A 22722-nucleotide genomic window follows, 5' to 3' on the forward strand; every position below is an offset into this window, starting at 1 on the left:
CATTGTATTCATGGTATGCGGTGCAAGATTGGGAAACACTAACACAGTAGAAAGACTTCCTGCCTGGAGTGGGCATCAAGATGAGAAGACTCCTACATCCCTCCCACCTAGACTGTTCTCTGGGAGCCCCCTTCTAAGATCTAAAGAAGGCAGAGTCAGCGACACCTGCTGTGTCCTGATGGTCTTGTGCCCATCGCTCAGATGGTGGGATGGGACTCTAATCACCAACCTCTACGAAGCTCCAGGCGCTGGTGTGTGAATGAGGGGGGCTGCATTGAACCTGCTCGCTCTCATGCTGGGGGCCACCTCCTGTCCCCAGGCGGAGAAGGACAGGAAGCTAGAGCTTCAAGAGAAACTAGATGAACAGAGAAGAGTCCTGGAGGGAGAGCATGAGGAGACCCTGCAAGGTAAGGATGGAGATTCTTCGCTACCAAGGGTGTGGAGGGCCCCTTCTTTTGTCCCCACCTTCCGAGTTCACAGGGGGACTCCCACTGGCTGCCACCTCCTGTCTCTAGCCCCTCCCTCCCACCGCTGGGCCCTCCCCCTGCCTCTGGCTGCCCCCTCGTGCCTCTGGTCCACAAAGAGTTGGCTGCTTCAGGGACTGGGGTCTTCAGGGTCTTTGGACTTGTCCTTTTGGACATGACTTTAAAACTGACACCATGCTTTGTCTAACCTTAGTGGAGAGATTTTTTTTTTCCCTTTCCATTTTAAAAGCAATTCATATTCCTTAAAGAAATTTGAAAAATCTAGACAAATAGAATTTTTAAATATCTATATTCCTTTCCTACAACAATGACAGGTCTTAAAATTTATAGTTAGGTTATTTTTTTCAAATACTTTTATCCCTTTTATAGTGTGATGTGACCATCATAAAAGTTTAGAATCTATGGGTTAAACAAAATGATCTTAAAGCATCATGGTTAGGACCTCAGGCTCTCCAGGTACAGTCCCTGGGTTGGGATCCCAGCCTCTCCTCTTACTCTCACTGGCTGTGTACCCTTGAAGAATTGGGTTAACTTCGTTCGTAGGGTCTTTATGAGAATTAAATGATTTGATGCACATATAGATAAGATTTAGAACAGTACCTAATATTTCACAAGATACTAAGCGAACAATTGTTAGTACTTACTATTTTCTTATTGAGAAAATTAAAATTGTATGTAATTCCACCAGAACTAGTCCCTGTTACCCCTTTGATATAGATCCCTTTCATTCTGTGTGTGTGTGTGTGTGTGTGTGTGTGTGTGTGTGTTTACCTGGGATATTCATCTACACACATACACACACAGACTTTGGAGGGAAGGAGATAAATTGTTCTCACTTTGACTTCTACTAACATCTTGTCATTAAACTTCTATAGCAGAAGTTTTAGTAATTACATATCCTTCCAATGTCAGCCCTTGTTCATTTAACTGAGCCCCGTTCGTTAGGCATTTGGGTGATTTCAAACTTCTGCCATTGTTTATAATAGCAATGATACTTCCACAGTGAACACTGTCTTGTAAAATCCCGGCCACATTCGTGATTTTATCTTTAGAATAACCTTCTAGTAGAAGTGGTGTGACAAAGTTTATGTATTTTTTTTTTATTTTGGTAAAATACACGTAAGACGGTTACCATTAGTGACATTTCATACATCCAGAGTGCCCTGCCACTGTCACCCCATCCCGTTCCAGTACACCCTCATCACCCTGACAGTGAGTCCTGTCCCCACCAAGCAGTCACTTCCTGCCCCTCCCCAGCCTCCTAGCTCCTGGCAGCCACCAGTCCACTCTCTGGCCATGGTTTCGTCTGTTTGGGACACTCACTAAATGACATCATGCCATCTGTGGCCCCCCGAGTCCAGCTTCTTCACCCAGCACAATGTTTGCTGGGCATATCCCTGTGGCACTGTACATTTGCACTATTTCTTTTTTTCCCTCCCATTTTAAAAGCTAGTCCATTCCTTTTTATGGCTGAGTCATATTCTGTTCTCATTGGCACGGACACGCCACACTTCGTAAACACACTTTGTAAAGTTGATGAACACCTGCGCTGCCTCCACCCTTTGGCAACTGTGAATAGTGCCGCTAGTACGAGCACCTGCTTGGACACCCACTTTCGGTTCCCTGGGTGTCTTCCCAGCGGTAGATTTGTGGGGTTACTCAGCAAATTTGTGCTCAGCTTTGTGAGAGACAGCCAAACAGTCTGCGACAGCAGCAGCGCCGCTCTGCGTCCCCACCAGCGACGCCCAAGGGTTCCAATTGCCCCACATCGTGGCCAGTCCTTGTCATTTTCCCTTGTCATTATAGTTGCTATTGTTGCCATCCTAGTGAAGCTGGAGTGGTAGCTCATGGTGGTTTAGATTTCTATTTCCCTAATGCCTAATTATGCTGAGCATCTTTTCATGTGCTTTTTGGCCATCTGTATGTCTTCTTTGGAGAAGGTTGGGTACATTTTTTTTTTAAGATTTTATTTATTTGATAGAGAGATCACAAGTAGGCAGAGAGGCAGGCAGAGACAGAGGGGGAAGCAGGCTCCCCGCTGAGTGGAGAGACCAATGCGGGGCTCGATCCCAGGACCCTGAGATCGTGACCTGAGCCAAAGGCAGAGGCTTAACCCACTGAGCCACCCAGGCGCCCTGTTGGGTACATTTTTAATGTTACTGAAACAGACCTAGAAATGTTATACCAGTGTTTCCTTTCATCACTGGTATTTGCATGGTCTTTCTCGAGAACTGTCTTTTAAAAATATAGGTAGGACTATTTTTTTAAATAGATAGATTTGAGAGAGAGAGAGAGCGCGCACAAGCAGGGGGAGGAACAGGGAGATGGGAGTAGGAGGGGGAAGAATCTCAAGAAGACTCCATACAGAGCCCAACTTAGGGCTCGATCGATCTCACGACCCTGAGATCATGCCCTAAGCTGAAACCAAAAGTCAGACAATCAATTCACTAAGCCACCCAGGTGCCCCCCAGTTAGGATTATTTTATGTGTAAAATTTTAGATCCTGTTCTTTTCATTTAACATTGTTTCCAACATGTTTCCAAATAATTATGCTGCTTGTAAATGTTGATAAAGTTAGGCCATTGCATACATGGTTTTCCTTATATCTTGAGTCTAGACTTCCAGATTTTAACTGCTGTAAATAACACCGCACTAAACGTCTTTTGCATAAAGATGTGCCCACATTTCACGATTATGTCCTTAGATTCCCAGAAATGGAATAACTAGAACAGAGGTCTGAACAATTTTAGGATTCTTGAAACATATTGCAACATTAGCACAAAATGTTTTGGAATGGATTTGAAGCCCTAGCCCTGGGAATCTGAAGAGCTGTGTTTTAATTCTAACGCGCTGTGCAATGTTGGGCCTGTCACTCAACCTCAGCTCTGTTTCTGTATCTCTAGAAGCTACCTTGAACCTCAGGTCACTTTCCATATCTCTAAAATCTACCTTCCCCTTGTCAGGACGCTGTTGTAGGAAAACAGCTCTGTTCTCCATGCATTGGTGTGATACTATTTTTAGTATATTATAAATATATTGATAAGAAAAATTTCCTCATGGAAAAACCCCATAGGAGAAGGGACTGTTTGTCTTGAGTTCTTCCCATCAGTTAGAATTCCTACATAGTTATTTCTAAATCACTTGCCTTATATTAGGTGGTACACCGGTGTGTGTTAAATGAATAAATAAAAACATAGTGGGAAGGAAAATATAGGATTTTATGTGTTTGGGGGACAGTACATAGATAACTGGGAGAAGCTAGTGGTGGTTTTCACCTTTGACTATGCTTTGTTGTCTTTTATTTTCTCTTTTTTTTTTATTTTTTAAATTATCATACAGTAAAATTGACTGTTTTGGTATACAGTTCCCTAAATTCTAACACAGGTGTACATTCACGTAATCACACCGTAATCTGACACAAAACAGTTCCAACTCCCCCAAATTCTCTCAGGCTATCCTTTTTTAAGAAGATTTTATTTTATTTTATTAGAAAGAGAGAGAAAGCACACAAGCAGGGGAAGGGGCAGAGGGAGAGAAAGAGAGAATACCCAGCACTCTGCACCGAACGAAGGAGACTGACAGGAGCCTCCATCCCAGGAGGCCGAGATCACCACCTGAGTGGAAACCAAGAGTCAGATGCTTAACTGACTAAGCCACCCAGGTGCCCCTCAGGCTGTCCTTCTGTCCTCAATTCCACCACTACTCCCAATTCCTCTGTGTGGAATTACCACACAGGCACCCACTGATTTGCTCCCCATCCCTATAGTTTTGTCCTTTCAAGGTTGTTTTATAAACAAAGTAATACCTGATTTTTGATAGTGGCTTCTTTCACTCTTCATGGCATCTTTTTTTTTTCAAAGATTTTATTGATTTATTTATTTGAGAGAGACAGAGAGAGGGAGCATGAATGGGAGAGGGGCAGAGAGACAAGCAGACTCCCCGCTAAGCAAGGAGCCAGACATGGGGCGCCCTCCCAGGACCCTGGGATCTTGAACCGAAGTCAGATGCTTAACTAACTGACTGAACCACCCAGGCAGCCCTCATCGTGATATCTTTGAGATTCGTCCAAGTTACATGTATTAAAAGTTCAGGTTTTTTCCCCCACTGCTGGGTTGTATTCCATTGTTTACTCATTCACTTGTAGGACATTTCGGTTGTTTCCATTTCAAGGCGAATGTGAATAGATCCTCTTCTGAACATTCACGTACAGATTTCTGTGTGTTCCTAAATTTCCATTTCTCTTGGGTAAATAGTGCAGGAGTACGATAGAGCGTCCATATGATAAGTATATGTTGAGCTTTATGGGAAACCGGAAACTGGTTGCCTAAGTGGCCATGATGCCGCCTTCCTGTGAGCCATATAGGAGTTCCACTCTTCCTTCTCGCCCAACACTTGCCAATTTTTCTTTTAAGTTTTAGCCATCCTAACTGGTGTGTGGTGATATCTCATCATGGATTTGATTTGCATTTAAGTAATGACTAAGGATGTTGACCATTTCTTCTTGTGCTTACTCACTGTCTGGGTATCATCTGGTCCAATATCCATTCCAATCTCTTACCCATTCCGTAGCTTGCTTGTTCTTACTGTTGAGTTTTGAGAGATCTTTATGTATTTTGGATGCAAGTCCTTTGTATTTGCAAATATTTTCCCCTAGGCTGGAGGGTTTTTTTTTTCTCATTCCCTTTACAATGTATATTATAAAGCAAAGCTTTTAATGTTGATAAATTCTAAATGTATTATTTTTTCTTTCATTCACTATGCTTGAGGTATCATATCTTAGAAATTCTAACCCCAGGCAACAAAGATCTTCTATGTTGTCTTCCAAAATTTGTATGGTTTTAAGTTTTACATTTAGATCTATGACCCATATAATTGTGTGATTTTTCTTCTTCGGACTGTTAATATCGTGGATTACATTGATTTGAATTTCAAATTTTGAACTAGCCTTGTATTCCTGGCATAAACCCTACTCAGTCACGTTAATGTATTCTTTTTTATGTATTGCTGAACTTGATTTGTTAATATTTTACTGAAGGTGTTTGTATTCATGAGGGCTGTTGTTCTGTACTATCTGTCTGGTTTTAGTTTCAAGGTTTTCTTGCCCCATGGAATGAGTTGAGAACTGTCCCTTCATCTTTCATTTCTGGAAGAGATTGTATAGAACTTGTATGGTATCATTTTTATATGTTCAATAGAATTTGTGAATGAAACCATCTGTTCTCAAATATTTGTATTCCAGAAAGTATTTAAGTACAAATTTGAATTCTTTAGTAATTATAGGAATGCCCAGGTGATGTGTTTTATCTTAGGTGAGTTTTGGCAGTTCGTGGTTTTTCAGGAATTGGTACATTTCATCTAAGTTATCAGGTTTATATGCTTAGTATTGCTCATAATAGTCTCTTACTATTGTTTTAAATATCTTCTGTGTCTGTGGTGATATTCCCTCTTAATTTCTTGATATTGGTACTTTGTGTATTCTCTTTTTCTTTGTCGGTCTTGCTTAAGGTTTACCAACTTTATTAATCCTTTCCAAAAATCAGCTTTTGGTTTTATTGATGTTTTTCCCAATTTTTCCATTTTTAATCTCATTGATTCCTGTTATGTTTATTTCCTTCTCCTGGCTCCTTTATATTCCGTTAACTCTTCTTTTTATGATTTCTTACACTAGGAGCTTATATTACTCATTTGAAACCTTTCTCCTTTTCTTACAGAAGCATTTAGTGCTACGAATTTCTCCCTAAGCCCTGTATTTCTGCATCCCACAGATTGATGTGTTGTATTTTCATTTGTGTTCAGTTAAAAATATGTTCTAGTTTCCCTTGAGACTTCCTCTTTGGCTCATTGAACACTTATAAGTGTCTGGAGATTGGTAGTTCTCCTTCTGTGACTGATTTCCAGTTTGATTTCATTGTGGTCAGAGGACAGAGTTTGTATTTTGCTCCTTTTATAATTTGTTAAGGCTTGTTTTACGACTCAGGATATGGTCTATCTTGTGAATGTTTCATGCGTACTTGAAAAAAATGTGTATTCTGCTACTGTAGGTTGTAGTTTATAAAGTGGTTAAATCAGGATATGGACAGTGCTCAGTTCTTCTATATTCTACTGATTTTATGCCTCCTTTTTCTATTGAATGCTGAAGAGTGTTGAAATTCCTCACTATAATTGTGTATATTTGTCTATTTCTCCTTTCAGTTCTGTTAGTTTTTGCTTCATGGATCTCAAAGTTCCTTCGTTAGGTATACAAGCACTTGGGATTGTCATGTTTTCTTAGAGAACTGACCTCTTGATCATTATGTAATGCCAATGTCTTCATCCCTGATGTTATTCCTTATTTTTTTTTAATTTATTTATTTGAGAGAGAGGCAGTGAGAGAGAGCATGAGCAAGGAGGAGGTCAGAGGGAGAAGCAGACTCCCCGTGGAGCTGGGAGCCCGATGTGGGACTCGATCCCGGGACTCCGGGATCATGACCTGAGCCGAAGGCAGTCGTCCAACCAACTGAGCCACCCAGGCGTCCCGTTATTCCTTATTCTTAAGTGCACTTCATCTGAAATGAATACAGCCACTACTGCTTTCCTCTGATTCATGTTGCTTGTTCTACCTTTTTACTTGTGATCTACATGTGACATCTATGTCAAGTGGATTTCTTGTAAGTAGCACATAGCTGGGTGTTTTTGGGTTTTTTTTTAATTTATTTATTTATTTGACAGAGAGATCACAAGTAGGCAGAGAGGCAGGCAGAGAGAGAGGAGGAAGCAGGCTCCCCACTGAGCAGAGAGCCCAATGTGGGGCTCGATCCCAGGACCCCGGGATCATGACCCGAGCAGAAGGCAGAGGCTTTAACCCACTGAGCCACCCAGGTGCCCCGCTGGGTGTTTTTTTAAAGCTCCAGTCTGACAATCTCTGTCTTTTCTTTAGCATGTTTAGACCATTTAGTTTGTGTTCGTACTGCTATGGTTGGATGTAGGTCTGTTGTTTTTATGCTCTACATTCCTGTCCCTGCTTTCTTTTGGAGTATTTGAACATTTTTGAGTATTCCATTTTTAACTTGTCTCTGGTCTTTTTTACTATATCTCTTGTATAGTTCTTTTTGTGTGTGTGATTGCTCTAAGAATTACAAAATAGTTGAGTCTACTTAGAATTCACATTCTGCCTCTCCAGGGGAATGTAGAAAGCCTACCATCAAGACGCCTGGATGGCTCAGTTGGTTGGATATCTGCCTTTGGCTCAGGTCATGATCCTGGGTTTGGGGATCGAGCCCCACATCAGGCTCCCTGCTCAATGGGAGTCTGCTTCTTCCTCTCCCTCTCCCCTCACCCCCTTCTTGTGCACTCCCACTCTCTCAAATAAAAAAATAAAAATCTTAAAAAAAAAAAAAAAGAAGAAGAAGAAGAAGAAGAAAGAAAAGAAAGCCTGCTATCCTCTAGATCCCTATCCTCTCTCCTTTCTGTTGTACCGGTCTTAGGTATGGCATCCACATACACTGACTGCCCCATCAGACAGTGTTACACTGTTATAATGTTGATTTACCATTAATCATATTTTAAAGAGCACAAGGGGAGAAAAAGAAGAAGACTAGGCTATTATATTACCCAGGCAGGGTTCTGTTGTTCTTCCTATACTCTTGAAGTTCGGAAGTTGCCTTTGGTATCATTTTTTTTTTTTTTTGATCTGAAGAATTTCCTTAAGCAGTTCATTTAGAAGGTCTGCAGATGAGAAATTATCTTAGTGTTTCTTCTTCTGAGAATGTCTTAGTTTCATCTTCGTTCCTGAGGACATTTTCACTGGCTATGGGCTTCTAGATTTACAGTTCTTTAATTTTGGCAGTTTTTAATTCCCTATTTATGTTCTTACTCTCTCTAGTCTCCAAGGTTTCTAATAAGAAATTCACAGTCATTCAAACTGTTGTTTCCTCTAAGTAATGCATTGTTTTTGTCTGGGTCTATTCCAGATTTTTTCTTTGTCATTAGTTTTCAAAAATAACGTGTCTGGGGTTGCCTGGGTGGCTCAGTCGACAAGCATCTGCCTTTGGCTCAGATCATGATCCCAGGATTCTGGGATCGAGTCCTGCACTGGGCTCCCTGCTCAGGGCAGAGCCTGTTTCTCCCTCTCCCTCTGCCTGCCTCTCTCCCTGCTTGTGCTCTCTCACTCTCTCTGAAAAATAAATAAGTAAAATCTTTAAAAAAAAAAAAAAAAAAGATGTGTTTGGGTGTGGATTTCCCTGGGCTTCCCCTGTTTGGGGTTCAGTGGGTGTCTCCAGTAGGTAGGTTTCTATTTTGCAAGATTTGGGAAGCATTCAACCATTCTCTCTTCAAATACAGTTTCTGCACCACACTCTTTCTCTTCTCTTTCTGAGATTTTGATCTATAAATATTAGACTTTTTGGATTGTTTTATATGTCCCTGAGGATTTGCTCATTTTTTCCCAATTGTTTTTCTCTCAGTTGTTTGGACTGGATAATCTCTATTGATCCGTATTCATGTTCACTGCCTCTTTATCTGTGCCATCTCTATTCTGGTACTGAGCCCACCCACTGAGTTGTTGTTGTTTTTTAATTTATTACATTTTTTAGTTCTAAACTTTCCTTTTGGTTCTTTTTAATAGCTTCTATATATTTGCTAGGGCTTTCCATTTTTCCATTCTCTTCAAGAGTGCTCACCCTTACTTCACGAGACATTTTTGTATCAGCTGTCTTAAAGTCTCTGTCAATAATTCCAACATCTGTAGCATCTCAGTGTTGGCATCTGCCGAATGTCTTTCTCAGCCAAGTTAAGATTTTCCTGCTTCTTTGTATGCTGAGACGTTTTGGATTTTTATGCTGAGCCATTTGGATTTGCATGCTGAGTAATTATAAATGATATTCTGAAATATTTGAAAACATGAGATTCTGAGTCTTGTTTAAAACTCTTGGTTTCACGCTACTTCAAATTCTGGTCTTCTTGGCACGTCTCCCTGCCACCATTTACTGTTCAGAGTCTGCGAATAGCTATCCCATCCATTCTGCCTGGGTTTTATAGCTACATGGAGTAGGACAAACTGTATGGAGCGTACATCCTCCAGCTTACCTGGAATCAGAAATTGTCTTGGTCAGCAAATTAACAGATTCAGCCCATAGTTGGAAAAAATTCAGCTTGTCATTTTTATACAGCTGATCTCTTGAGTTTTGGACAGCTCTATCACATTTATATGAATGAACATTGTTTTCTCTCTGTCACTGCCCACTGAGACACAAGCCCACTACCTGGGCCTTTGGTCATATGACACTTTTTTTCCTGTCCTCCCTGTCCTACTTCCCATCCCACCCAATGATTGGTCACTTCCCCATTGTCTTCTTTCAGTTGAGACAAAGTTGGAATTTTCCATAAGGGACTCCGTAGAGGAGGTGGGATAAGAAATATAACTACACTGATTTGGGGGAATAATAGCAAATCTGCACAGCACTGCCCAGTCTGGAGAGCCCTTGTGTGTCCTTTCCTCACGTCATCCTTGGGTCATCCCTTAGAACAACTCATATCACAGTTGACGCAGTAGAACTTTTTTTTTGTTTTTTTTAAGATTTTATTTATTTGGGGCGCCTGGGTGGCTCAGTGGGTTAAAGCCTCTGCCTTCGGCTCAGGTCATGATCCCAGGGTCCTGGGATTGAGCCCCACATCGGGCTCTCTGCTTGGCGGGGAGCCTGCTTCCTCCTCTCTCTGCCTGCCTTTCTGCCTACTTGTGATCTCTGTCGGTCAAATAAATAAAATCTTTAAAAAAAAAAGATTTTATTTATTTATTTGACAGAGAAAGACAGGGAGAGAGGGAACACAAGGAAGGGAAGCAGGAGCGGGAGAAGCAGGCTCTCCACCAAGCAGGGAGCCCAATGTGGGGCTCAATCCCAGGACCCTGGGATCAGGACCTGAGCAGAAGGAGGACATTGGGAGAAGGAGAAGAGAAGTGAGTTGAGGGAAATCGGAGGGGGAGATGAACTATGAGAGACTGTGGACTCTGAGAAACAAACTGAGGGTTTTGGAGGGGAGGGGGCTGGGAGGTGGGGTGAGCCTGGTGGTGGGTATTAAGGAGTGCACGTATTACATGGAGCACCGGGTGTGGTGCATAAACAATGAATCCTGGAACACTGAAAAAATGAAATGAGGGACGCCTGGGTGGCTCAGTTGGTTAAGCAGCTGCCTTCGGCTCAGGTCATGGTCCCGGCGTCCTGGGATCGAGTCCCACGTCGGGCTCCTTGCTCCGCAGGGAGCCTGCTTCTCCCTCTGCCACTCTGTCTGCCTGTGCTCGCTCTCTCTCTCTCTCTCTCTGACAAATAAATAAATAAAATCTTTTAAAAAAAAAATGAAATGAAATGAAATAAAATAAAGAAGGCAGACGCTTAATGACTGAGCCACCCAGGTGCCTGCAGTAGAACGTTTTAATATCTGAGGTGATCCTCTCAAGGTTCCTCGGTTGTGGAAGAAGCAGAATGACAACAAAGTAGATTTCCTGGCTCCAGAGCGAATGTACTTATTGTAGTTCTCTGCCCTGGTTTGAGAAATAATGATTTAATGGTTTCCAAGTTTGGGTAACCCAGCTTGCAAAACATCGGCCCTGTGCATTGTCATGGCTGGCGAGTCAGATGAGCAAGCTTGCTGCAGGGTCTTTGGGTCTTAGCCTCAGTGCGGCGTGGGTGGGTCCCACAATCTGGTAGGGTTCACAGTTCCTCCCAAGATATCATTTGTCTCCATTTCCATGAGCTTTCATTAAATCTCTACTATATTTCTGGCGCAGCTGCAAGCCCAGCAAAGGATGAGTAAGACCATCCCCAGCCCCTGGGCCCCTGTGGGCCCCAGCCGATTGCCCAGGTTCTCCGGGCCTCATGGGGCCTGCCAGAAGGCTTTAGGGTAAAGTTCCTGGGTGTCTGAGCTCACGGAGGTCTCCTTTCCCTACAGTCCTCCGGGCCTCGCATGAGCAGGAGAAGGAAGCCCTTACCCACTCCTTTCAGGAGGCCAAGGAGACCCTGCAGGTGAGAGGGAACTCATGGCCATCTCTGCGGGGGAGGGGAGGACCTGCGGGAAAGCCTCCTGGCCTCTGCTTAGGGGTGAGGGACAGAGGTGAGTGTCTTCTGTGTATCCAGCCCCTCGATGTGGTGATTGAGCTGTTAGCTCCAGAGGACTTGGTAGCAGATCAGGGTTGCCCTATTTCTCTGAGAACTGCGCTTGGAGGATCTTGGAGACCTCATGGGCCAGGTACCATGGTGCGACGGGGCTGGCAGGTGGATACATGGGGAGCTTCGGAAGCATGAAGGAAGGCATCTGAGTCAATTTATCAGGTCAGGGCCTTCCCAGAGGGATGAAACCTTATCTGGAACCTGAAGGATAGATTAGAATTCTTCTGATGAAAAAGATGTAAGAGGCATGCCCTAGGTAGAAAAAAAAAAAAAAAACCCAGTGTGCTGAAAGACATAGAGAAGAGGGGGAAATGTGATTACCTGTAGAACTGAAAAAAGTCCAAGATCCCCCTGGGAGGAAGAGTATGAGTAACCAGGGAACTAAGGCTGGCGAGGAGGCAAAGGCCAAGTTGTGGGGCCCATGAGCCATATGAAAGGTGTGCTCTATCGTGAAGGTATTGGGCAAGGTTTGGATGCGGGAAGCTCTTGGAAGGGGAATGTAGGAGGCAAGAATATACTTGGCAATGGGAGGACGGAGAGGGAAGACTGAGGAAGTACAGAGTCCGGCTTGGGTGGGCTTTCAATGTCGAGCTAGCACCACCAGCCTCAGATACCCAGACATGGTCCCCAAGCGCACTGGGAGTCCTTAAAGGCTTTATGAGCAGAGATGGGGCTGGTATGTTTCAGGCAGTGGTTGAAACAAATCAAGCCTGCATTGGTGGGTAGGGCAGGATGAAGATTCATGGAAGAACCCAAACCGTGCCCTCTCTGGGGTGAGAAGTCCACCTCCAGCCTTTATGAACCAGCCTTTGGCCATCTCCCTCCCACTCCCTTCTCCAGGAGACCATCGATGGACTGTCCTCACAGCTGGAGGTCTTCCAAGCCAAGATGAAGAGGGTAGAAGAGTCCATTTTGAGCCGAGACTATAAGAAGCACATCCAGGCAGGTGGCAGTTAACCTGGCAACTTTTCCTTCTCGAATCTCCAGGGAGGTCAGGGTCTGGACACTGGGAAAATCCGGTTCCTCTTCAAGGCCAGGGCTAGACCTGACACTCTTACTTTCACAAGGACCTGGAAGAAAGAGGGTCCCCGTGTCACTGAGGGGGAAAGCAAGGCTGAGAGAGAAGCATGGGGGGTCGTGATGTGCTTGGGCTCTGGATTCAGAAGGAACTAGGTGCAAAGAGGTAACCTAGCATTTAGCACGAGCAGCTTAACCGCTCGGAACTACAGTTCCTCATCTAGGGTGGGAACGGGGCTTGTGGCTGAGCGTATTATTAGGCTGGAAGGAGATGGAGCACGTTAAGCACTTACCGTGAGCCCCAAGGGACGGAGGTGACTGGGGAGAGGAAGACAGTGATTTGGAGGCAGAATGGGAGAGCAGCAGGTAGCCCGTACCCCTCTCTCCCTGCCTGCTGGTCTGATGAGATCATTCTACATCCGTGTCTAGGATTATGGGAGCCCCAGCCAGTTCTGGGAGCAGGAGCTGGAGAGTTTACACTTTGTCATCGAGATGAAGAATGAGCGTATTCACGAGCTGGACAAGCGGCTGATCCTCATGGAAACAGTGGTCTGTGCCTGGCAGCTGGGGGCGACGCAGCCTCAGGCTTGGCCTTTCTGAGCATTTTCTTTGTAAAGGGTGTGGAGGGAAGGCCCTTTGAGGAGGTTCCAGCATAGGCCACACCAGCGTGGACCTGCCACCCATGCTGGCCCTGGAGACAGCAGAGGCTGGTCTGCAGCCAGTCTGGGTCAAGCACGGGCCCCTTCTCATATGGGCCCTGGGCTTTTCTGAGCTATTCCTGCTGCTCTAACTTGGGTGACCCCAGGGTCACCTTGGCTAATTGGGAGAGGCTGGCAGGTGTTCCGGGCCAGGCAGGGGCTGGGAAGAAGGCAACGCTGAACCATCAGACAGAAAGGAGGCCAGAATCATCAAGGACAGGCCTGGGGAGTGATGGGCATTGAGCACACTGATGGCTTTGTCTCCAGGAGAAGGGAGGCCTTGGGAACCTAGGGCAGCATCCAGAGAGAGATTATGTTACTCCAGAAGAAATCTCCCTACTCGTGGGTGCCGCACAACCTGTATTCTAATCAGACCATCTCAGACACTCCCTGTGAATTTTGTTCAACCATTTTTGTGCACTAGCATAACAGACACATGTAATTTTATTTATATAGATTATATCCTGACTTCGGGGAACCAAAAATATCCTTTCCCTTATGCACTGATGGAGACGTTAGATGGGAGTGGCTATATTTTTTTGCTACGTCTCACGTGGCAAAATTAAAAACTGGCAGCTCTGTGTTCACTCCTCGGGTGTGTTTTTTAAAGTAATCTTACTGCTTCACAAAATGTAACATCGAGTCCAGACTGAGTCAGTGTTTTCAGTGACCACAGATAAGAGGGAGGTGATGGCATCCATTGTGCCATGTGAGGTCGGTGGCTTTCTGAGTGCCATCTGATTTGTTACAGAAAGAAAAAAATCTGATGTTGGAGGAAAAAATCTCCACCCTGCAGCAGGAGAACGAGGACCTCCATGTCCGGGCCCGCAACCAGATGGTTATGTCAAGGTAGCTGTCCCCTGCCCCCATCCTCCCCTCACCACCATTTGGTCAACATCTCCAGTTGGGAGGGTCTTGGAGAACCCGGGAAATGGACCAACAGGCAGGCCCAGTCCTTTCTGGGGAATGTGGCTCCCTCTTTCCTTGACAGTCAAGAATCCCAGCAGACCAGCTCTGTCCAGGAACCTCGGTCTTAGTGTCCGGATTGATATCTGTCCCCATCCTGGCTGAGTCGTCTCCACTGCAAAGCCCGATACAGGAAGAGGGGACAGGAAATGTCTAGCTGGGGTGACCTAAGGAATGAATGAATGAGTATATATGAATGAAGGAACCCATTCTAAAGGCTTGGTAAACGAGAGCCACAATCATGTGTCAGACATAATTCATTGAATTGTTTACACATTATCTCATCTAAGCCTCATAATTACTCTAAGAGCCTGTCCACCTGTTATCACTCCCATTTTACAGATGAGGAAACTGAAACTTGGCAGGAGTCAAGGACTTGTTCAGGGTTACACAGCTAAGTGGTGGGCAGATCCGAACCCAGAGCTGTCTATCTGTGAGGGCCACTCTGCTCTGTCAAGGGATCCAATGACCCCTTGCGTCCAGGGGGATGACAGGGTGGTGGGGGTCCTGATGCTGGCAGGCGGCCCCTCTGTGGAAGGCCCCCTGGAGGAATGGGCTGGTTGGTGCAGCCGCTGCCAGGCTGTTCCCCACTGGCAACACGGGCCTCTGTCTGCACCCACAGACAGCTCTCGGAGGACCTGCTTCTCGCCCGCGAGGCCCTGGAGAAGGAGTCCCAGTTGCGGCAACAGCTCCAGCAGGAGAAGGAGGAGCTGCTGTACCGGGTCCTCGGGACTGACGCCTCCCCTGCCTTCCCCCTGGCCTCTGTCACCCCCACGGAGGTCTCCTTCCTCGCCAGCTAGGGCCCAGAGCCTGGGCCCTCCATGACGCCTGTGGTCACGGCTCCCTCTTGAGGACTTACTGAAGAAGACAGCAGGAGCCTCTCTTCTTGTCCCAGGAAGGGCGGAGGGCAGGAGTGAGGTGGGAGCCAGGGTGTGTGCCCAGAGGCCTGGGGTCCTGGGCCATGCAGGATCACCCTTGGGGTGATGGAAGGCCCCAGATGTGCCTTCCCTGGAGCTGGCCCAGGGAACAAGCAAAAGGAGTCCTTCCGTCCCTCCCTGTTCTCTCTGTTCAAATCAGGAACATCCTAAGCTTTTCCCGGGGGCAGTGCTGCTGAGGCCATCTGACAAAGAGACAAGCCCCCTGGTCCTGACTTGGTAGCTTTCCCCAGATGTTCTCGCCTCTGCTCAGACCCTCCCTTAGCCTCAGTTTACCCCTCCTCTAAAACAGGCAGGGGAACTGAACGAATGATACTTGAGTCTCTACAATGTCCCATTCTAGGTTTGTTTGAAGGTCAGACAGGGGGCTGGGGACAGGGGAGGAAGTGGGCCAGACCCTGGGAATTAACAGGGAAAGGTGGGCAGCTGGAAAAGGGGTTGCTGGAGAGCCATGGGGCTGGCGGTGCCAGGGCCCGAACCAGCCAAGGCAGAGGCTAGGCATGACCTGGGGTATGCCACTGCTTCTGGTCCCAGAGTCTGGTCAGCCCAGGGGATAAACCAGCGATCCTCCTCCCTGACCAGGCGAGGCTCACTCCCTCAGCCCTCCAGGTCTCTCTGTCTCAGGGCCACCTCGTGGGTCTGGAGACACCTCGCTGCCAGAGCTAGAACCTCATCCCTGTAGAGATGAGGAAACCACGTTGGGGAGTGGAGCCCACAAAGCCGGGGCCAGAACCTCAGCTGTCATCCCGCTCTTAGCTCGCTGTGTTTGTTTTTCTCCTCGGGCTCTGGAAAAATCAGACGTGTGACTTACCTTCTCCTCCTTCCTCTACCTGCCCCCCCCACCCACCCACTTCTGGTTTCTCTCTTCCTCCTGCTCCCTACCTTTACTCCTTCTACCACGCCTGATGCCAGGTGCCAGGACCCCCGAGCCTGGCCCTCAGCTTCCCCATCAGTGCAGAGGGGAGGCTGGAGGAACCAGCCTCGGCAGGTCCGTGCAGCCCAGACTGTCTGTGGATTTAATATTCTTCTCAGGAAGCTTCAGGTCAGCTGGACACTGTACGGAGAACCCCTCCCCTGCACAGAGCATTTTAATTCAATGCTCTCACAGACACTCCCTCCCGTCAGCTACCTAAGATTCTCGAAGCCAGTTCTCATCCCTCTTCAGCAGCACAGCAAACTGAGAATCACGAGAGCTGGAGGGCCTTGCCCGAGATTCCCCAGCTCCAGCCCCAAGCCCCAGACCAGCAAGTAAGAAAGGCCAGTCCAGTAGAACTGAGGTTAGCTCCATCAAACCAGACCTGGTCTTCAGCCATTTCTTGTTCTGGAATTCAGATGTGACTCTCTTTCTCCATTTCTCCCCTAGTAGGGCTAAGGGAGATGCTTCTCTGGCTATGGGCAAACAGGTTATATATCTGGGAGCCTTGGGAAGAGCTCTGGAGTGAAGTACACATGTACTTCATGCATCTTTCCCCAAAGTTTGTCTGGGATACGCTAATTCGTTGCACATTAATAGGCATGACCAAGCAAAGAATTGATAGCCAAGTAATCTGAGAAACTCGAGATTCCGTCAAGTTAAACAGATCTGCAAAGTGCAGGACTTCTCAGAACCCTTAATGCGCTAATGTGAACTGCAAATTTCCAAGAAGGAAGCAGAGTATCCAGCATTTTCAAAACTCCTTTGACCAACGTCCTACCCCAACCTAAGCACTTCAGGCTGCAGAATGTACTTTAGAAAGCATCGTTTTAATTGAGAAGGGCTAGGCTGGAGAAGGAGCAAGTTGTGGGGAGCAGGGCTTCCCTCATGTAGCCTATGGCAGAGGCAGGGAGATAAACTGTGGTCACGCCCTCACCCCGGGGAGACAAGCCCTGGAAACCATGGCATTGTGTTTATTTGGCCTCTGTGTTTTCCTGAGAGAGGCACTGAGGAACCAGGGTCCATTGAGCAATATGTGACAATATGTGGCCTGAGTGACTTGCCAGTGGCTCTGGGCTCCCTCCTGGGGTACTGGTACCCGACTGGCCCTAGCTCTGCCCAGCCTTGGAGTGGGGGCTGATGTTGGAGGGAAGACTGGCCGTCAGAACAGCTCAGGGCTTGGAGGGAGGCTGTGAGGTTGGTGCAAGGTGTGGAAACAGTGATGTGCGGGCAGAGTATAAGGTGTGAGTGCAAAGGTCCTTTTTGCATTCTTTTGAGAGTAACAACTCCTTGGCATCAAAAATACCAAGGTTCACATGGTTACCTACCCCTGTTTTGGCCCATTGCTCCACAGTAGCATGCCTGCAGCTAGGGAGGGAGCTAGGAAGGGGCAGGGGAGACATGAGGGCTTCGGGTCACACGGATACAGATGGTGGCAGTTCCCGTGCCCTGAAGGTTGGTGGGCTGGCAGGTAGAGATGCCAGGGTCCCCAGCCCAGGGCCTCTTCCACATACAGGGTGCTGCCTGCCTCTTGCTGCACCAGGCTTCCTCAGCGAACGACACTGGCCTACTCCCTGATGGGGGGTCAGCCCAACTGCCGGGACAAAAAATAACTGTTCATCAGCCAGCCCAGGTGTCCGGCTCAGGCACCAGCAGCCAAGTGAGAGACACTGCGTATTCCTTCAGGGACGGGGACTCGTCCAATCCATACATGCAGATCAGAGCACCTGAAAGGAAAGGTTCTTTGTGGCAAAGGTGAGCTTCTCAAGTCCCTGGGGACAAGCTAGGGTCTCCTCTCCAACTCAAGGAGATGCAGGAAGTAGCTTGGCAGGGAGCAGCAACCCCCTCCTCCCCCGGTAAGGCACTCTGGTTTTGTGTGGTTGTTAATGGGTGCTACCTCCCCAAGGGGGAAGGGTTCTATTATGAAAATTGTTTGGGAAACACTGAGTCAAGCAATATTAAATTGGAGAGACTCAGACCACTGAGTCTGTCACATATGTGTGAGAGTTGTGAGTCTCCAAGGTAAGAGAAAAAAAAAAAACAAAACACTTTTTTGGGGGGTTTGGGGCTGTACTTTTTGGTATCCTACCATTCCAAAGAACATATCTGGGGAAGGACTAGTACAGCAAAGCCGTGTCTCCCAACCATCTGTGCCTTCTTTTCCCCTTGCTGGGTCTCAGTTTCCATTTTGGACAAGGGGGAGAATGACCCCCCACTCTTTTCCTCCTAAGGCCTCTGGAGAGCTCACCTTCACCGTGTCTTTGTTGGTCCAGCCCTCCCTGCAGGGCTCGGGTCAAATTTCAGCTCTTCCAAGAAGCCCTTTTAAGGATTCTTGAAGTTGTCAGTGCTGGCTGATCTACTGCGTGACCCAGTTGCTCTCCAGATGTTTGAGGGTTATGGGGGTACGGTCTTTGAGAGGAAGGAACATCACTGCCACCTGTCCAACAACACCTTAGGAAGGTCTGACCCACGGCAGGTGCCCGGGGAACAGTTGCTAAAGGATTTCATCCATCTCTTACTACATACACAGAGCATAAGGCCCGAGCACTTGTCCCAGCCCCGTGTTCATGCCATTTGGGCCAGTCTGATCTCAGCTTGAATGTCACCTCAGAGAAGACTCCCTGACCACTCTGTCTTAAGAAGCTCCTATGACGTTGCCCTGATGTATCCTTGGTACATCAGGGATGTTTAGTCTTCTCTCCATGATCATGGTCATTTCCCACTTCTTCCTCCCCAGGTAGACTGTATGCTTGCAGACAGCAGAAACCAGAGCTCTTTGTGCCTCATCCTTGTGGTGTCTGCACGAACTACAGTGTCTGGAATATGGTGGCTGCTCAGTAATTATTATTGGATAAATTAACGAAGGATCACATTATACATTTTATACAATAAACTAAACAAGGACACGTGAGGCCCAAGGTCACTCAAAGTAGCAGTCCAGCAGTGGTTCCACTTGGACATGATCACTCCCGACCCTCACTCTCGTGCTCTTGGCCAACACACCGTCACCATGGACACACATCTGCAGCCTTCTCTTCCCCTCTGCCCTGGATATTCCCCAGACAAAGCCCACAGCAATTTCCGGCTCACCCAGAGACATGCAGGTCACATTGAAGTTCTCTCCCAGTCGGAATGATGTTGCTGAAGCTTGGATGGTGGTGTGGGGGAGGAAGATGGGTGTGCTGTGGAGAAGATGGGAGAGAAATGGGGACAAACCTGTTGAACTGATTGTTAGAATGACTGAATGAAATGAATGGGTGGAATGGCCGTGTTCACAGAGGACGAATGGTTGGGTTGGTTGAACTGATACATGACGGGTAGCGGATGGAGGATGGGTGAATAGGGTGATGGATTTGAAGGAAGACGGATGAATGGAATGGTGTGGCATGACTGAGAATGAGTGGATAGACAGAAAGCCTTCTGGATGCAAGTTTGTTCAATAGCTGATTGGCATGCTGGCTGGACAAGACAGTTGACTACATGGGGGGTGTTGTTGAAAGTTGGTTGGTTGTTTAGAGTTCCATAATCCAAAGAACCCAAATCTGAGGTCCCTAAAGGAGGCATCTCTCCCCATATCCCTTGCCCTGCCCACCCGTGCCCTAGGCCTGTGCACAGTTGGTGTAGATCAGCATCTACTTGGTGGAGAATTGTCTCAAGCCACCGAGGCAGCCAAGCAGAAGAGGGAGCCAGCCAAGGAAGCTCATGGCCAGTGGATGGTAGAGCCCTTCTTCACATCGAAGGAGATGTCAGTCCCATCCCATCCACTGGGACTTCCTCCAGTGGGAACTCCCGAGGCAGTGTCCCCTAGGCCAGAGGGTTGGTCACCCAGAAGGGACCACAATTGTACCACCTCATAATAATCCTTGGAGGGGAGGGGGACAAAGAGGTGCTCTGGGTCTGGGAAGGAAAGAGGGAGGAAGAAGAATGAGCTTGACCTAGACAAGTTGTTTAATGGGGCTCCATGACCCACCAGCATGAAGTCCCTCAAGGGCAGGCCAGAATCGCCTCAAAAGGCCAACCAACCCTTTCCTCTACTCAGCCCCCTGGGGAGCCGGCCTCAGGGCTGGCAGATGGGGCCTGCCATGCCCCTAGGCCCTAACCCTAGGTTGGGTTTTCAGGCTTCAGCCCCAGAGGCCTGGCCCGCAAGCCCTCCAGATTGGGGGCCGCTGAGCCACACCCCAGGACTCTGCCACCCAGGAGAAATTCGCACCATTTGGAGCTGCGCAAAACCCTCAGAGTGGGAGAAACTGGCATGTCCCGCTGAGGCCACCCCCACATTTGGCGCTCCCCTCCAGCCACAAATTTGGAGCCTGATGCCCCGTCTCACCACTGCCCTCCACTCAGCCTCCCAGGGAGCCCGCCTCAGCGCCAGCCCACTGGTCCTGCCATACCCCTAGCCCCTAACGCTAATTCTAGGTTGGGTTTTCTGGCTTCTATCCCCAGAGACCTGGCACCCGATCCCTCCAGATTGGAGACCACTGAGCCACACCCCAGGACTCTGCCACCCAGGAGAAATTCACACCATTTGGAGCTGTGCAAAACCCTCAGAGCGGGAGAAAACTGCATGCCCCCCACCCGGAGGCATCCCCCACCTTCAGCGCCCCACCAGGCCACAAACATGGAGGCTGACACTCAGTTGAACCCCCTCCCTCCACACTGCCCCCAGAAATCTCCCCTGGGCAGGGGCCCTCAAATAAGCCACGGGGACCCAGCCCATGTTACCAGATGGTCTCGACGCACACCTAGCGAGAAAGCACTCTAGACCGTGGCACCAGCACGGCCCAAATCGCTGCCCAACGCCGGCCAGTTCTCAAGGGCTTTCTGCCCAAATTGATATCAATTTAGGCTTAGGGTTAGGGCTTAGGGGCATGGCAGGCCCGATTTGCCGGCGCTGAGGCGGAATCCCCGGGGGGCTGAGTTGAGGGCATGCGTCCGGCAGCACACCAGAATCTGGGTTTGTGGCGGGAGGGGGGAGGCGCTGATTGTGGAGGTGGCTTTAGGGGAGCATGCAGGTTTCTCCCTCTCTGAGGGTTCTGCGCAGCTCCAAAAGGCACGGTTTCCTCCCCCGTGGCGGGCAGAGTCCTGGGGTGTTGCTCAGGGGTCCTTAATTTGGGAGCATGGGGGCCAGGCCTCTTGGGATGGAAGCCTGAAAACCCAAACTAGGGTTAGGGTTAGGGCCTAGGGGCAGGGAAGATCCGATCTGCTGGTGCTGAGGCAGGCTCCACGGTGGGCTGAGTTGAGTGCTTGTGTCATGTGGTACAACAGACTCTGGGTTTGTGTCCAGAGGGGCAACTGAAGCTGGGGGTGCCTCAGGCGTCAGGCAGGTTATGCTCAAGTTTCTGCCCAACTCCAAATGGCACCGTTTCACTCTGGGTGGCAGGTGGAGTCCCAGGGGGAGTCTCAGGGGTCCCCAACCTGGCAGACTTGGGGGCCAGGCCCCTGGGCATGGAAACCTGTACATCCCACCTAGGGTTAGGGTTAGGGACTAGGCATGGCAGGCCGGATCTGCTGGCCCTGAGGCAGGCTCCTCTTGGGCCTGAGTTGTGGGCATGCATCCAGTGACGCACCAGATCCTGGTTTGTGGCCAGGGGGCCATGAAAGGTGGGGGTGGCTTTAGGGGGGCATGCGAGTTTCTCCATCTCTGAGGGTTCTGCGCAGTTCCAAATGGCATCATTTTGCCCTAGGCTGCTGTCGGAGTTCCGGTGTGAGTCTTAGGGGTCCCCAATCTGGCAGGCTTGGGGCCAGGCCTCTGGGAACAGAAGCCTGGCTACCACAGCTAGGGTTATGATTAAGGCCTAGTGACATGGCAAGCCCCATCTGCCAGCATTGAGGCGGGTTCCCCTAGGGGCTGAATCAAGGACCTGGGTCCGGAAGCTCTTCATGCTCTGAGTTTGTAGTCAGTGGAGAATGCCGAATGTGGGGGTGGCCTCAGGGAGGCATGAGGGTTTCTCCCATGAGAGTTCTGAACAGCTCCAACCAGCATAGTGTCCTCCTAGGTGGCAGGCGGACTCCTAAGGTGTGGCTCCAGCATCCCCAATCAGGAGGGTTTGAGGCACAGGCCCTTGGAGACAGAAGCCTGAAAACACAACGAAGGGTTAGGCAGAGGGCCCAGGGGAATGGCAGGCCCGATCCGCCAGGGCTGGGGCTGGCACCCCAGGGGGATGAGTAGCGGGAGGTGTTGGCTTCATGCGTGCCTGGCCTGGAGAGGGCTTCCTTGCAGGGTTCAGGCCACTCAAGACCCTGGGCCAGGCACAAGCAGTGACCCTGCGGGCCGGCGCTGCCAGAAGCAAGTTTGGTGTGGGGGGGGGGGGCGGTTTTGGCCAATTCTCAAGAGCTTTCTGCCCAAATCGATATCAATTTGAGCAGAAAGCTCGTGAGAATTGGCCGGCGTGGGGCAACGATTGGGCCCATGCTGGCACCCCCAGTTAGAGCGCTTTCTCGCTAGGTCGTGTTGCAGGCATCAGGGAACACGGGCCGGGCCCATGCAGCTCCCCTGAGGGCCCCTGCACGGGGGAGCTTTATGGGGGCAGAGTTGAGGGAGGGGATCCGGCTGACTGTCAGCTTCCATGT

The 22722-nt window shown here is 48.6% G+C and overlaps 1 protein-coding gene and 1 pseudogene across 2 annotated transcripts in view; one reads left to right on the forward strand and one right to left on the reverse strand.

The window, feature by feature from the left end:
* CCDC69 (coiled-coil domain containing 69) overlaps positions 1-18148 on the forward strand; it is a 36242-nt gene extending 18094 nt beyond the window's left edge. Inside the window, exons 4-9 of the mRNA XM_080803734.1 lie at positions 320-407; positions 11406-11479; positions 12464-12565; positions 13070-13189; positions 14090-14187; positions 14927-18148. Coding sequence (XP_080659860.1) covers positions 320-407; positions 11406-11479; positions 12464-12565; positions 13070-13189; positions 14090-14187; positions 14927-15104 — 660 coding nt within the window. The 3' untranslated portion in view covers positions 15105-18148. The remainder of the gene's footprint in view (positions 1-319; positions 408-11405; positions 11480-12463; positions 12566-13069; positions 13190-14089; positions 14188-14926) is intronic.
* Positions 17533-20007, reverse strand: LOC308343351 (platelet-derived growth factor receptor-like protein; annotated as a pseudogene). Its single transcript has 3 exons — positions 19766-20007; positions 19156-19334; positions 17533-17686 (listed from the first exon to the last, which is right to left on the reverse strand). The product of its transcript is annotated as a platelet-derived growth factor receptor-like protein (transcript).
* Positions 20008-22722: the final 2715 nt, after the last annotated feature.

This window comes from Martes martes (assembly GCF_963455335.1).
Source record: "Martes martes genome assembly, chromosome: 5".
In the NCBI taxonomy this organism is placed as follows: domain Eukaryota; kingdom Metazoa; phylum Chordata; class Mammalia; order Carnivora; family Mustelidae; genus Martes; species Martes martes.